Genomic DNA, 16,753 nt, shown 5'->3' with positions numbered 1-16,753 from the left:
AAAGATCTTTCACCGTTGCACCTTAAGTAAGAATACTGATCAGATCTTCAATAACTGACACCTCAGTATTTGGAGGGGTGGGTGCTGACTATAACTCAGTAACTAGATACATTTAACAAGGACATTGATGGTGAAGAGTTTTTGTATGTTAACAGCAGATGACTGGTAACTGGATTAGAGTGAGTGCATATTCTGGTGAACCTGAGCAGAAGCTTACATGTACAAATCTGGGGCCTGAGCCCAGTTACCCAGGTAGTCCATCAGGTTTTACGTTTATGCACACAAGTGAAAGTGACTCTGACTTCTCAGCTCCCACTGAAATTAGTGTGGTTTTTACACTTACAGAAATCAGTATATTTTAAAGTGTCTGAACAGAGAGACTGGTAACCCAAGTGAAAATCTCATCTCATACAACTTAACTTTCTAACTGTATAAGCCAGTTTTGAGACTGATCTCACCAAATTACTTAAATCTACAGAATCCTCGTTTCTGCGATTCTTATTTAGCCATTTCTGTGATTTTTCTTACATTTGTGTTTAATGAAATAATTTTAGTTCGTCACTTCTTTTATCATAGAACCCTCTTTAGAGTGTGGCGTAGTATCCTGCCTCTCAGTAGAATGATATCACTGTGCTTAAGGTCAGTATAAATAGGACAAACCATAAGTACATGCCCGTTTCAGTGTAGCAAGTGTAAAATCTTCTCGTTATCTTCATAGAATGAGGTAATTTCATGTCCACGAACATGAGACCCACCTGTAAGTCAAACTTCCTACCTGTAACAAAATGACCTCCTGTATCTTTGTGGTAAAGAAGGAAACATCAATCTCTGTTTTCTGGATTATCATGTTCTAGTCATCAAGATTAATCCTATACAGGTATAATGGGATGCATCTGGAGAAAAGTTTGAGTCACTACCTGTAGTCCATGGCTTTATGGTTCTAGAATATTCTGACCTCTCAGTCTTTGGGAGGGTGAGGGGATGTGTTAAGCTCGCAAACTGAATGCTTGCATGTTTTCCACCTGCCTGCTTTTCAAACCTAGATAACTAGCTGGGGCCTAAGTGACCATATTTCCAAATGACTCCTTGTGAACGCAGTCTTCTGTTTCCAGAATCTCTGTACGGTTGCATAGTCCCACAGGCTTTCTTCCCCATGCTACATACTGAAGATTCTTAGTTTATTTCTGTACAACAGAAAATAATAAATCCTATGTGTAACTTAAAGGCTGAGTCATTGTACTTCATTGAACTTGTTCCTCTTTCTATTTCTTTCCTCTTCTATCTGTTTAGTGGACCTTCACTCCTTTTTCTTCTCTAAAAGGGAAAAACTACTTTTCCTTGGATCATGTCATCGAAGAACAAGACGGGTACTGTGTATGAAGATGAGCCATCAGTTCTCATAAAAATCAATAGAGAAGGAAGCTACCTATGCAGCTGCCTTACAAAATCAAAAAGTGGTGCTGATTTAGAACATACAGAATATGGTCCAGGAGAGCACAGAGAAACACTAATTTGATGAAAGATTTTTGCCTTGTCATAAATTGGTTACTCATCCAAATGCTTAAGCCATTATCTCCATCATATGGGAGTTCTAATCCCAAGATCCTTCTGTGCCTGCCTAAACAGGGTTCTCTGCTCTGCTACGCTCCCAGGAGTTACTTGATATGCTGCCAGACACAGTCCTAGTCTTTCTTGCAGCTTCATCTGTATGTGAAATGCACCATGTAGGTATGTGGAAAAGGAATGCTTTTGATATTTAAAGCTAAGACTAGCAAAATGTCAGAAACAGTTGCAGCAGAGGTAACTGTAAGGAGTAAAATAAATTTAGCTCATAGTATTAGGTAGCACAGGATCTCTCAAAGTCACTTTTTGCAAGGGAAACTACTGGGGAGAATAACGCTCTGAAGAAAACGCAAACCAGAAAACCCTCTTTTCTTCGAGTCTAGGCTCCTATTTAATTGGCCTTCTTACATTAAGCTCATAAAAAGAGAACACCAAGTAATGTCGTGAGATTTGGACTCAAATGGCATTGCAAAACAAACCACTACCAGAACTGTTCCTTGAGCAGTTCCTAGCCCAGAGGCTCAGCATGTCTCATTGCACAAGACTTGGACCAGACAAACATTAGGACAGGGTGGCTCTTACACAGGAAGCTGTGGGTTCTGCTCCTTTCAGAACTTTCTGACTTAGAAAGAGTCTTATTTTTAATTCACATGTTAACTATTGTCAAATGTAATGGCAGGCAGAAATATTCAGTTAAGTTTCCAGTATAACTATAATTAAGATACACAGAATTTACAAAAGTTAACATAAAACAGCTGCAGACAAAATACTGGCAGGAAGCAGTTTCTGTTAAGGTCTCATTTTTACTCATTGTCCCGCACTTATCCATCATTGCACTTTGATGCCTCTCAAGTGGGTATTTTGAGTTGAGGGTAGGGGACATAGGGGAAAAGGGCATCTGCTGGTACCTCAGAAGCCTAAATCCAGTGTTTAAATTTATCTGTAAATTTTTTTTAATGTAATAATTAATCCTTTCTTTTATGGACCATACATTTCCATCATCTATTCACCTGTTAAAGATATTTACATTGTGAATAATCTTTTTATTCCATTCTATTCCCTTCTATTATTTTTCTCCATCTGAATTGTTATAAATCAATTAATGCATCTACATATTAGACATACTGCAAAATATGAATTCATATGGACTATAGTGTTATAAGTCAAGTATAATCACTACAACAAACCAGTTCCTCCTCTTCACCGCTGGGATTTCTCTAGTACTGAAACACAAAATTCATTCATAGCATGCATGAATTCAAACTTCACATGGTCCTGCTGACATCTGCTGATAAATCCTCATCATAAAGCAGCCTTATTATTTTATAATTGTATTTTAAAATAATTTCTGATGTTCTTAACTCCCTGATTTTTGTATGCAGTCAGAGCATGTGGCTCCATTGTGTTACCAGAAATGGCTTCAGAGTTTGTTGGTCCCGTCACAGCTCTCCAGAACACTGCAGCCAGGATACCACTTACATGTTATTTTCCTTTAATTTGCTGACTTTCACATTTATATCCACAGAAATTTAAAAAATCAGTATTAGAAATAGCTGACTTACTATCAAAAGTAGCATGACATTTCCATATCCTTGCAGTGAGTGGTAACTGTAACTTGGGTGCATTCGACCAACAGAAGTAGGAAATCAGATATGAATCCACTTCTTACTTGTCTGAAACAAAAAAAAGAGTAGTTGTCTTTAAATCACAAAGATGTTTAATTATTTGTAAGCAAGCCAGACAATTTGCTATTTAAATGTATCATTTTAAATATATAATTTAGGTCACTTTCTTCTATTTTAAAATGCTCTAAAAAGAGTTTAAAAAGGAAAGGCTTTTACTACAATCTCAGATTCTCAGTTTCAATAGATAAGCATGAGTCTAGATTCACATACTGGGTAAAAAGCAGAGCTGGAAATCAGTGCTCTTTTTCAGTACTTTTAATGACTCTACACTCCAGCTCTTCTTTGCCATATAAAAGAAGTACTGTTTCCTCTTAGAGGATAAAAAAAGAAGCTCCAACATTCTCAGTATTTCTCTTTCACTAAAAGTGGTGCTATTTCTTGCCTTCACATTTCTGTACTGTGTAACTGCTATATTTAGAATATCATAGAATATAATTTGAAATATTCTTCCCCAGACACAGCTGCACAATTAGCTGTCCATTAAAAACACTCCCTCAAGATTTTTTTTCTGTGCAGAAGTAAACTTATTATCGTTTATTACACCCACTTACTCTGCCTGGTGTCCTTCCACATCTTTGCCCTTTCTATCACCTAAAAATGGCACACAATCTGTACTAGTACAGCAGCAGTCTCTCAGGCCAACACCGAGTCTCTGGAGGACTTTTCTGGGGACACTTACACGACAACAGGGCTTTCAGCAGCACCCCAGCAGAAGTCAGTCTCCTTATGCTCCAGGGCAATGCCGAGCAGAAGACAGGAATCAAGCAGGCCAGAGGAAAGGCAACCAGCTTCGGTGCTTCCTCACTTCTCACCAAGGCCAGTGGAGTCTAGCAGTAAGCTACGTGCACTTCGTTTGGTCGTTGGGAGCTTTTGTTCGCCATCCCTCAATTCCTCAGACCTGTGGGTGGTTTCAGCTGCCGCATGCCACTGGTAAGGAGCAGCCGAGGTTCTTCCCGTGGGCCGCGGAAAGGAGACAGAGCCCGCTACAGAGACGCGCCCGCTGGTCCTGCCGAGAACAGAGCTGCTCCGTGCACTGCTTGTTGCCGGAGGGCTCCGCGCCGGGCTGAGGAGGGCTGAGGAGGGCTGAGGGACACAGCGGGGTGCGCCTCTGCGCGCAGGGCGGGAAGCGCGAGGCGGGCGGTCCTTTGCTCGCCGCCGCTGGGGCTGCGGCTGCCCGCACCTTGCGGCCCCACACGGCAACAGGGATCTCAGCGTCTTACCAGGTTTTTAAAACGGGGAGAGGCCCGGCTAAATCTTATACTGGGAATCAACTGGCACAAAGGAGTCATGGAAACCCGTCTTCCCGACCCCCACGCCCCAGGCAGGCGCCTCAGGGTTGTAAGGCGAGGCCCGGCCCAGCCTTCAGGCTGCCTCACGCTCCCGCCAGGCTGCTCCGGTGTCCCCAGCTGCACCGTATGAGCCTCACTGATATAGAACCGCCTGCCAAGCTGCATATCCAGCAATATTTTCAGGAGAAAAATGCAAATGTACGTTAAAAGAGCTACTGCTCAGGCCCACAGCACGGTGGGCTGCTCCAGGCTGGGCAGGAGACCCACAGGGCAGTCTTCCCAAAAGTATCTTAGTGTAAAAGCTGAACAGTAACAAACATGCCCTTTGAAAATAAGGCAAATGTTCCTTTGTTGCTTTAAATGCTTTTAGGACTGTTTTTCTGAAGTAATTTATTCATTGTGCTGCTCTCCGTGTTACACCTTACAGAAAAAGTCGTCTCGGATGCAGATTCTTTAAAGCCATTTAGGTATCTAAATGCCATCTTAAATTAGTTCTGTAGTAGTGAGTATCATTTTGGAGAACTGAGTAGTGCCCTGGTTTTTAATCGGATCTGTAATGGATCCCTGTACCTTAAACATTTCATCTTCTTAGTTGTCAGGTAATATTTGTCATCTTTCTCTTTCCAAGCTTTTCAAAAGGTGGCAGCTGAGATTTCACTGCAGAGCCACTGAACCCTTGAAAAAAAATGGCAAAAAGCGGTGAGCAGGAACAGTCAAGATGGATAACAACAGTTGTTATGAGTACAGCTCTGCAGGTATGATACCACTTGTCAAGAGCAGTATCTGACTCTAATAAACACTGAAAGAAGCATTTCCTTTTATTCTATACATGGAAATAGTTTATATAGAGTTTTTTGAAGATAGAACAATTACATTAATCTGAAGTTGTTTCTACGATAGTATTGGTTCTTTTTGTGTGTGGTTTTTCTCCTAGCTACTTCTGTACCTACTTAGTATTCTTGTCACCTGCTATTCTGAGTTACACTGCTTTAGCATTGTCCTCCTGACTCATCATTTTTGCACTGCACTGTTGCTGCTTTCAATTAGCAGTATGAATAATTCTGTCAGAAATGTTCTTAATTTTCTGCATTTCCCCTGAAATGCTTTATTTTCTACTCTACAGTATCAACATTGGAGTAGATTATTACTCAGTAAGTGTGTAGTCCAGATTAAAATAGCGAGTCTTACAGATATTGATGTGTATTTATATCTGTTACTATCAGAAGCCTGGACTGTGTTCCTCAGTAAAGTGAAAGGGTATGTCAAGGAGCTGGTAATTAGTTCCTGCAGCTGAGGCCAATTTCACGCCAGCTGGAGAGATTTTAGAGGCAATAGGGCTTTGATTCACAAGCAAGGATAGCTTATGCTAGGTTGGCTGACAAGTTTATCACCCCATCTCTGCTGTATAAATGGGTGAATGGTCTTGAAGTAATTCCTGAATCACCTCAGCTTAAAGCCTGCTTGTCTAGGAATGACAGCCTGTAAACTGTTCCAGTTTGAGAACTGCTTCAAGAGCAACTTAATCCATAATACAGTGAGAGGTATCGGAGGGCAGCGATCTCATCAGCTATACCAGCATAACTCGATCCTATTAACAAAAGCTCTACTCAAAACTACTGCTGTTGGTAAGGACTCCCAGTGAGCAAAGATATGAAAATAGCTGAATAAAAATCTAAGATGGCTTTTATTTTGCAAAGGCTTTGCTTTGTATCAGTTTTGGTTATGAGCTTTCTTTTTTCCCTGTCTGGCTATCCTTTTCTTATAGCTGTTACCTGTATTTGTGCATTAAATAATTCACTGTCAGCGGTGGCTTTGAAGCAGAGAGTTTTTCCAAATTTGTAGTTATACCTCATAAGCAGCTGTCATTGAGTGTTCTCTTTCCAGATCAGTTGAAAGCATAACACTGCTGGTTACTGTCTCCTTCAGGGTTCACTTGCTATCCTGACTTCGTTCTCTTCCACTAAATCATGATACTGCCCTATAGAGGCAGGTTGGCTATGCTTTAAATGGGTAGGTTAAAGAACATGTTATTAGCTAAAAAGGATTCAGTGATTTAATCTTTAGAATGTACGTGTTTGAGCAGCCTCTGAAGAACATGCTGCAGAAATGCTTTGCGCAGGCTGAAAAATACATCTAAACCCACTCCATTCTGTAGATGATTACGTTGCATAGTGCTGTGTCCTACTTTTCCTGAGTGGATTGCATTCTGTCAAAAGGCTTTAAAGAAAATCAAGCCCCATACAGATTTTCTGAGCTATCTTCCAAATGAAATGCTGACATCTGTGAAAATAATGCAGTCTAATTAACCGGCGTCACAGAAACACACTACTGTACGTTCCTCACTTCTGCAAATCCTCCTTTAGCACATCTTACAAAAATAGACTGTAAAATGTTTGAGCTTCTTTATGTATTATGCAAGAGTTTCCTGTGGCAAACTGGATGTATGCATACAAAATTGTGATTCAGTGTTTGATAACTTCCAATGCAAATATTTCAAAATTTCATTAACGGGTTTAATTAACATTTTACTACTTTTTTACTGCAAGTGGAAAAAAATATTCTTAAACGGTGATGCTGAAGTTCTATCTGTAGTGGTTCAGACAGTGCTTTAAGAATATTTCTGACTACTTGTTGGCTGAAACATATTTTTAAAGTAATCTTTTAAAATTTATTTAGAATCATCAAATTTCTGCAACTCTACAGAGGCAACAACACCGAGTTCGTTATTCAGAATCAGTGGAAATTGGATCCATCATTTTTCCTCTTTCTGGTACAGTACTTTGAAACTTATATTTTTAAACTCCTAAGCTCTAATAAGGTCCACGATCAGGCCCTGTTGTGGGGGTACACTACACTGAACAAAAGCTGCCTTGTCGAAATATCATGCAATAGTGGAGAGCTGTGCTGTGATTGCACAGAAATCAGAGGATGGAGCAGAGAACTTTGAGGATGAAACATTTTCATTGGTTTTTACTTTTTTTGGATGTACTGTAGAACAGCTACATTAGATTTGGTGCTCATCAGCTGAACTGTTTAGTAAATTCTTGTTATAACTTAGCAAACACATTGAGTGCCACAAACATGTAAGACAGCCATTAAGATTTTGGTATTCATGGATGTAAACACAGGACTGGACAAAACCCTTGGCTTTCATCTTCCAAGTTGAGTTTGCAGTCCTGTTGATAGCAGAGGAGTTAGAGGATGGATTCTTTGAGGAGGTTTAATTAGAAAATCACTGAAACTGCAAACATGAAACATCTCCTTCCTTTTTAGAGCAGAAGATACTTTACACGGGTAAATGAGATCCCTAGGAGATCCTGGAACAGGTTGCCCAGGGAAGTTGTGGATGCTCCCTCCCTGGAAGTGTTCAAAGCCAGGTTGGACAGGGAGGTGTCCCTGCTCATGGCAGGGGGAGGGGACTGGATGATCTTTAAGGGCCCTTCCAACCCAAACCATTCTAGGATTCTATAATTAACAAGGCGCACTGCCTCATCTTTTGTATCCTTGATTGTTAAGCCTCTTACACTTCAGTCTTCTGAACTTTCCCTTTCAGAATAACTTAGTTGACAGGGTTATTTCATTTTTCATGGCAGACAGTTTAGCTTACTTTTAAGATGTTACAGGTCTGTTTATCTCATTTAGAAACGGGACTTGCTGAACCCTTCAATCAGTCTTTGCTTTTGCCCTAAATCGATGCTGTTACAGCAGTTGCTTGTTCCTGAAGCATGTGCTTTCAAAAGCATTCAGATGTCTGTACTTGAATGGATTGAACAGTTGGGATTTTTGAATGTTTTGGATCACCTCTGAGTTATTTGTAGTTTTTCCTTAAAATTACTAGTCCTCGCTGACCAAATCTCATGACTTTCACTGTCAAGATGTGTAAATTCATTCATGTGTTTTGTTCCATTGTCTCTTAAACTAATGATTTAATAGAAGAATTCTGCTTCCCAGTTTGTGGTGAGAACTTACTCACGATACTACCATTATGTGTACATTTCTATCAATTCCTTCAACAGGTGTTGCATTTTTACTGGCAGACACTCAAGACTTGCTTATGACAGGGGAGGAAGAGTTTTTCACAAGAATTCATAAGTTCGTAAACATTCATCGGAACAGTTTTTTGGTTTTGTCAGCTGCTCTTCATGGACCAGAAGAATGGAACGTCATGTTTAGGATTCAGAAAAGGTATGTTTGCAACATCAATTTGTTGTTATTGCTAGGAAGAAACAAAGTAGCGGTCCTAGATTCGGGAATATTATTTTAGGAATTATTTTCAGGAATATTAATTTTATTTTGCTAATGTATTGGAAACTTACTTAAAGCATATGTGTATTAATGGCAAATGAAAAGACTACTGAATCTATCTGACATGTCATAGGTAACAAAAAGGGACATTCCTCAAAGCATAGCAAGTAACACCCCTTTCAGTAGCTTTAGTGCTATGTAATGTAATTATTTTTAAAGTTTCCTCTTGAACTGGAAAATTAGACAATTTTCTTAGCTCTTTCAGCATCTTTTCATGGTCATTTTCAAAACAGACCAGGCACCTTTCCTTTGTCTGAAAAGGCTTTATTGTAAAGTACAGATTCTTGACCAGCTTTTAAAATCTGGTCAGTTGGAACAGTATCTGTTACACACAGCTAGAACAACTGAAACAATCAGTGTTCTTTCACACCGAAGGTATAAAACATTGGAGCTGGTTTTATCTGTGTTTTCTAATGAAGCCTGAAAACTTGCCTGTTTCAGTATGTACCTGCTGACAGCGCAGATTGTGCTTCATACTTGTAGTCAAAACTATTTTCTGGTAGGTACAGTAGTCCTAACTGCAATTGATTTTCATCCTTGACATCAAAGAAGTGACTATTCGAATGGAGTCTTTGATCTTTTCCCTCCTTGAAGCTAGCAGCAGTTTCGTTAAATCCTGGGCACGCTACCAAATGAGGTATGGGATGAAACGTAGGAAATCTATTACCCATTTGTGAAAACTCCATACGTTTTCATGAGAGGTCTTAAAAGCTCTGGCCCCATTCAGCAAGAACATGCTATTCAGCTGGTGGCAATACTGATTCTCAATCTGTTTTCTGGTTATGTAAAACAGATTTTGTGCATGTGTTCATCACTAACAAACTGGATGTGTTGAAACTGTATTCCATTTGACAAGTCAGGGATTTTATTAAAATAAAATAAGAGTTTTGTCATTGTAGGCCATACCACATTGATGTTGACAAGGCACAATTATATTTTAGGACAGCATGGCATTCTGCTATTGTATGCAAATCACCAGTTGAGCTCTTGCAGTGGTGGGGTTGAAACTTGTGCCATTTTCTCTCAATTAGAAGCCACTTGTTGGATTCGGTTAAAAACCAAGTCCCCTGCTATCTTCAGGTCATCCTGTATTACTGTTTCTTTCTGCTTATCTATGGTTTTATTGCAATTGGGGAAAAATTGTTTTTTTTATTATTATTAACAAGAACGTTATAGGATTGTTGTTCAACAGCATCAACACTTTATGTGGGGTTGTGGATATCACGGGGGAAGGTGGAGAAAAGCAATCTTTATCATCGCAGCTCCAATCAGCATTCCACTGCTATCCTCAGTAAATCCATATGTTAATTTCTGAACACCTCAGAGCAAAGACTAGACATGTGGTCTAAGTGATCTAATGAATAAAATACAAACTGAATTTAGACCTGCTGTAATTGGAAGCAAAACTATTGATAGAAATGGATTTTCATGGATCTGGGTAAGTACATGTAATTGTTTGTGTTGCACTTTGTTCATTCACACTTTGCTTAGCTCATTGCTAATGTTAGCAAAGTTGCATTTATTTATTTCCCCATTCTTTAACTGTAAATCAAACCACAGTTCCTGCATCAAAATGTAGTAAGACTCAACAGTGACCCGACTACCTACTCTTAGGGAGCGACACTGCCTGTAACATTTACTTTTGCTAATGAGAAGAACAGGCAGCCAAGTTCAGACCAGACACTGAGCCAGCAGGGGTCTTACAGCAAATGAGTCAAGTCCCCAGTCTGAGGGGAAGAACAGGTGGCAGGCACAAGGGGAGCTCACAGGGGAGCGTACAACTGAGCAGCTGGGCACTTCGGTTGGATTAAGTTTTTGATTATGTAAAATTCCTCATTCTTTGTTCTTAAGTCCCCATCATGTTTTAGCTCTACGAAAGAAAACTTTGCTAATGTCGTCGTCACTGTTAAAACCCGCTTAAGGTACAAGCCTTAAGGGGAGGCTCTGTGCTTACCTAAGCTTTGATCTCTCTCTTTTCCATGACTGCACTGAATGACAACTGATGCTAGTATTTTAAATCTTCAGGTTCCATTCTCAAGAATGAATGCATATGTATAACATTATTTATAGAAAGAGAATGAATTTTAGGTTAAGTTATTGGAAGAAACAAGTCTTTACATCACATTCTTCCCAGAATTATCCTGTTATTTTAATCACATCTGACACACAGATTGTTATATTTAGATAGTACACTACAAAGATTTAGTTCAAATTCTGAAGTATTTTTAGCACAATCTTTTTAGATACTGATCTGTGTTCTTCAAAAGCCATCAAAACAATTCAAACATTTTTTTACTGGCACTGAGAATGGACAATCTTCAACAATACAGCAGGAGAGGGTTTCGTGCTCTCTGAATGTACACATGCTTAAGAAGTGTTGATTGATTGATTGATTGTCAAAGAGCCCTAGAAAAAGAAATGAGCCCTTTCAAATCCCACCTAAACAAGTGGGACAGAAATGGGACAGATGGCTATACAAACAGCATGAACTCTCCAGTTGCCTTTAAAGATGAAGGCAATCTTCTATGTACTTGTGGTGAAGGCACGGTAAGTAGTTATTTACATCGTGTGGGAATGCTTTTTGCATTTAAATGTGCATTCAAAAAGTAACCTTAACCTTACTTTATTTTGATGTGCAGATTCCTGGGCAGTAATTTACATATAATACCAGTTCATAATATTGCTGAAACTGTTAAGTTAATCCTAACTATAGCTAAGGTAAGTCTGGCTGCATATACTTAAAAATATTAGTTTTTTAGAACTTCAGAACTATACTAGCCAGGAAAAGCCAAGGACTACTATTTTTCCTTAATGGGATTTTTTTATGCTTTAGCTGAGTGTCTTTAAACTACTGTTAAAGGTAACTGCATATATGAAGACAAATTAGATATTTAAGAGCTAATTCGGCTCTTATTTACCATTGCAAAGGTAGGATGTCTTCATTTACTAGTGCAGAACCAGCATGAGATCTAAATATGTAATGACTTAAAGTAAAAATGCCAATCTGAAAATTCTAGTTCCTTGTGGACTTTTAGTGATTCCCATAGTAGTATGTTAGTTCTACAGCTTACAGAGTGTAACTTATCTGTGTATCTGCAACACATCCTGTATGCATCAGTACATTATTAGTTAAATCTATTTACTGAACCTCCTCAAAGAACACTTTTCTATGAAAATTCTGACTTAAATACAAGCTGCAATAGTACTAGCAGCATCACCTGTACCAAAAATAGAGAGCAGGTTGTCGAATGACAAATTAGGAATCAAATACGAATCTACATTTCATCCTTTCCTGAAGAAGACACCTCAAAATAATAAGCATTAACCTACTCACAGTATTAAATTTTAAGTGTGTAAGCTACATCTCACTTATCAGATGGCAAAAGTTGTTAAATACTTATTACAATATTGAACTTTTGAATCTACTGCTGTAGCATTCACCCAAGAGCTTTTAAGATTGTCGCTGATTCTGTAAATTTGAATTCACTTTTCTCCTTGCTCAGAATGTTTACACCAAACTTCAACAGCAGAGCCCCATAAGAAGCAATGACAACATACACCACAAATCTATCCGTTGCCATTACATTATTTCTTACCTATACAGTGCAAATCCAGTTTAATGAGCTCATCTTTTGCCACCGAATCCTTAGCTGGTATATGGCCTACAAAACGAACATTTCTGCCCCAGGTTAACAGGCATGGCCAAGGGAACAATACCATCAACTAATCCTGAGCTACCATACCAGCTCCTGTGGAGATCCCACCCAGATAATCAGGTGCACTGCTGACAGGACTTGTTATTATAGGACTGGGCTTGCACCTAAAGGGATAATCAAATCACCTCTGCGTGCATCATTCCTGAATATCTACTTCAGAAAACATGATTCAGATTTCACTGCTGAACAATTTTACTTTTCTAAGATTTGAAAAACAGGATGTTGAATATTCTGTTACCTAAGAGTTACTGTGTCCTGCTCATCTTTTTCTTTCCTCAGATAACGTCCAAGCAACGAGCAGATGACAGTCATGACAAAATAGCAATGACAAAAGCCCAAATAATAGAAAACAGTCCAGCTTGGAAGATGCTTCAGGAGTACCAGTTCCATGGTAATTAATGCAGTAATTGGGTTTTTATTCATAAATAGAGTGGCTACGTTTTAAACAAAATATAGTATGTTCTTAAAATATAGTTACATTTCAAAAGACGCTATGTACAACTTATACATTTGGAATGAAAGTGTCTATTAAATAACTATACAATGAAAACCAGCATACATTGAACCAATTACTAAGAAAAAAAAGTGGTTGAACTGCACTAGAGAAAAGCCATCCTTATTTTTAACTTGGTTCTGAGCTTGTGAGCTCATCTGTTTATAAATCCCCCAAACACTTAATGTATCTTAAGGAAAACTTAGATGATCAAAATCAATCTAAAATATAGGTTTCCCATGCATAAAGAGGTATATGTATGAAGTCTTACACAGTTTGTTTTTTAAAGCCAAGTGTTACCTGTTGTGTTACAAAGTTTTAATATCTTACGTGGCTCAAAGTTGACGTGCTTCTCTTTAAACCTGGTTTCATTTGCCATAGTATTTCTACTGTTACCTATCTGGAACTTGCAATCCCCCATTTGTAACTACAGAACCTTGTTTCTCAACATTAAAAAGTGCTAATAAAAATAGCTTGTGCTTAAACAGTGCTTTTTACTTACTTAATGGTTTTCCAGTCATTTTATAGAAGTCTCTGTAACTCACGCCATCAGTCAGCAACAATGACCGGGAAAATAAACGCACAACCATATCCCCTTACAGCATAAGGACAACCACCAACAAAACCCCACCTCATTTTTAATTCCCAAACTTAAGAAAAACCATCAAATTCTGAAGAGAGGTACTTCAGTAAACAGGCCATGTCTGTGAATCTCATGTAACTATAGCAAAAGTAAAAAAAGAGAACAGCAACAAGACGTCTGAAGAGCAGCATCTGCAATTCTTCTAGAAGCAACTCTTAATAGCTCTTCTCTAAAGGCTGGTAGCCTCCTTTTCAACTAATGTCTCATAAATGCTCTTGTAAGAAGTATGTCAGTTCAAATACTTCAGCTGACCTCACTATTTTCATCCATTACAGCTTTTATGTTCATTTCAATGAGTTCTTCTACTCGGGCGAGAACACTTTCTATTAAATCAAACGTGAAGAGAGCCGAGTGTAAAACCTGAAATAACAAAACGAGAGATTAATGTGATTTTGATTCTTTTTTTCCCATACACTGTATATGTACATTTGTATCCAGATTGAAAGGAAAACTTCCATACTTCTGAATAAACTTGAAGGAAATGCAAACTCACCTGAAGCTGCATTTCCGTAGTCATTGCAGGCACCTTTTCCCCACTAACAGTTACAGAACAAACCGTGGTAGAACTGTGCGCCTCTGTAGAGGAAAACAACCAACCGCAGATCAGACTGCTTCACAGCGCTCTTCCAATGAAAAGAGTATTTAATATATTAGCATTTCTCAACACTAATTGTTGAAAAACAAACCTAGGGATTGACCAAACACAGGACAGAAGGTGCTGAAGCTTCTGAGGAAGACAGTTTGAGCCGGCTGCTATCTCTACAATTTCCATATGACATACACTACATTGCTAAACAGACGGGATCTGCAACTCAATTTTATGTAGCTAAAATGCTCCTTAAAAGGGAAAAAAGTTAAACTAAACCTTGTAATTTTTGGGATACATTTTTAGTATTTCCATATCCAGAGAGATAAGAGGTTCTTTAGCTTGACTTAATGAATCCAGACATGAAATACTTATTTTATTAAGAACAGGCTGCAGGCTTTGTTTCAGGCAGATTACTTGCAGCAGGCAGAACTACAAGGACAAGTCTGAAAACTAAAGGCAAAACCTCTTACATTCAGACCACATATTTGAAATTCAACATAATGCTTACAAAGATTAAACACTCTGGGGGAAAAGGTAAACCACTGACTGTTACAAGTTAGATGCTCTCTCCTGAATCGCTTTGTTCTGTCAAAGGCTAGAGAAATGTAAGATAGACTTAAAGAAAAAGCTTCCCGGTTAATTTGAAAGGATTCTCTTTAGAAAGATGCCCACAGGTTGCCTTCAGAAAAATTCCCTTTCTTGGCCTCATACTCACATAGTTTACAACAACAGAAGAGGGTAACACCAGAGGCAAAAAGCCATTTTTGGTAGCAGAAGCAAGCTCCTTGGGTTGTCTTAATTATACTGAAGACCGTAAAGGAACAGAGGATCTGACATACACAGAGATGGCCTAAAGCAGCTACAACTCCTATGTCCAGTGGAATATGTCTGCTTAACCCACAGCAGAATCTGATTCTGTGTGAATCTCTGTGTCAGATTGAAAAGATAAATAAAATACAAAGTCCAGAACGTAACCCTTCAGGCTTTAAGAGAGCAGCAATTTGCTGTGAGAATTATTTCTTCTCTTGTTAACCTCCCCACACCTAGTATGAAACCTAGGGGCTATATATTCACAGAGAGACTTTGATGTTCTTGTCTAACCTCAAAATCAAGGCTGTAAATGCAGAACAAGCTTTGAAGTTCTTCCTGTGACATTTCGATCAGGTTTCCATGAGGTTTACAAAAGTGATAAGGTAAACGGGTTCACCTTTTTCTGACCAATTATGAAAATTATTAATATCAACTACTGAGCTACTGTTTGAAATCTGGAATGGCATCAACAGTTCGATAAAACAGGAGCTGTACAGCACTCACCAGTTCTTTGTGTCCAAAGCTTCTACATAGGACTAAGAACAGAGAAGTCAACTAACCTCTTCTGTTTTCTTTCGTATTCTTGATTTCTGCTTCGTAGTGTGCTTTTGACATATTGAGTCCCATGTGCAGGGGTTTTAAGAAGTTTTGCTCAATCTTGGCAAGCATGGTCCACACACCAGTCTATTCAAACAGAAAACAGGAGGTTTCAAATTGGTTTGAACAAAGCACGGCAATGCGTCGTTTTCGAGCACGACTTTTTGGATTAGTGTTTCTAACACACACTGGGAGAAAGAGGAAGAAAAAGAATTTAGACTCATGCATTTAAGCACAAATAAGCATCATGATGGGTATTAGCTCCTCTCCCTCTCTCACATTTTCAATATTATTTGTTGAAAATTGGAAGGTGAAGCAGTCAAAAAAAATGAGGGGGGACAAATTTAGTACGTAGACTGGTAACGACAGCAATGGAAACACATTTTCAGCTTGGAAAGCAAAGCTGGAAGGATCTTGGTATGTTCTTCACATGGGAATACTTGAGAGAGATGTTATTTTATGGTGATATGTGCTAAAATGATGGACATAGACCACAGTTCATCAGGCAGAGTAAAAGGACTGGCTTGTTCACAGTAACAGTTAAGTATGAATCCAATCAAATTGCATCAGAATCAAGGAACACATCACGTATCTCCTAACGCAGTCAATGAAAACATCACGTCTGGATTACTGACTATTGCAAAGGAAAACGCAGAAGACATGTTTTTGAATCCAGGATAACTGTGTTCACATGAATCCACCTCTCAGCCCCTGGCTGATCAATCATTTTCAAATCAATCAGTACTTACTTGATTATCACTTTCACAATCCTTAAGTATTAAGTATCTCAGTAGATTTAGCGCCACCATAATCCTGCGAATTAAAAATACGCTATCGTTTAAAACACAGATTTATATTGCAGGGATAATAATTTCAACTGTCCATTAGCCAGATATCCTAGGAATAATCCATTGGTACAAAATGCAGTCACTCATCTATTGAGCAACACAGCTCAGCGCAGAGCACCGGCGTGCAGTGACATCCAGGTTCAAAACAGCTCGCACTCCACAAGTCACACTAAAGCTGTCAGCAGACTGGAGAAGGCTGGTGACTGGGGGGGGAA

General features: G+C 38.8%; 1 protein-coding gene across 1 annotated transcript; it reads left to right on the top strand.

The window, feature by feature from the left end:
• Nucleotides 1-5,223: 5,223 nt before the first annotated feature.
• On the top strand, nucleotides 5,224-12,957 carry LOC104539196 (chromosome unknown open reading frame, human C1orf146). Its single transcript, XM_010182665.1, has 5 exons — nucleotides 5,224-5,292; nucleotides 7,214-7,307; nucleotides 8,554-8,722; nucleotides 11,482-11,560; nucleotides 12,838-12,957. The coding sequence occupies exons 1-5, from the start codon at nucleotides 5,224-5,226 to the stop codon at nucleotides 12,955-12,957; spliced, it is 531 nt and encodes a 176-aa protein (XP_010180967.1).
• Nucleotides 12,958-16,753: the final 3,796 nt, after the last annotated feature.

Source organism: Mesitornis unicolor, unplaced genomic scaffold (genome assembly GCF_000695765.1).
Source record: "Mesitornis unicolor isolate BGI_N332 unplaced genomic scaffold, ASM69576v1 scaffold52164, whole genome shotgun sequence".
Classification (NCBI taxonomy): Eukaryota; Metazoa; Chordata; class Aves; order Mesitornithiformes; family Mesitornithidae; genus Mesitornis; species Mesitornis unicolor.
This window is presented reverse-complemented; position numbering and strand designations above follow the sequence as displayed.

Coding starts and splice junctions, on each gene's coding strand:
- LOC104539196 (XM_010182665.1), top strand. CDS start 5,224: ATGGCAAAAAGCGGTGAGCAGGAACAGTCAAGATGGATAACAACAGTT. Junction 7,308..8,553: donor CATCATTTTTCCTCTTTCTG/GTACAGTACTTT, acceptor TTCCTTCAACAG/GTGTTGCATTTTTACTGGCA. Junction 11,561..12,837: donor TAATCCTAACTATAGCTAAG/GTAAGTCTGGCT, acceptor TTCTTTCCTCAG/ATAACGTCCAAGCAACGAGC.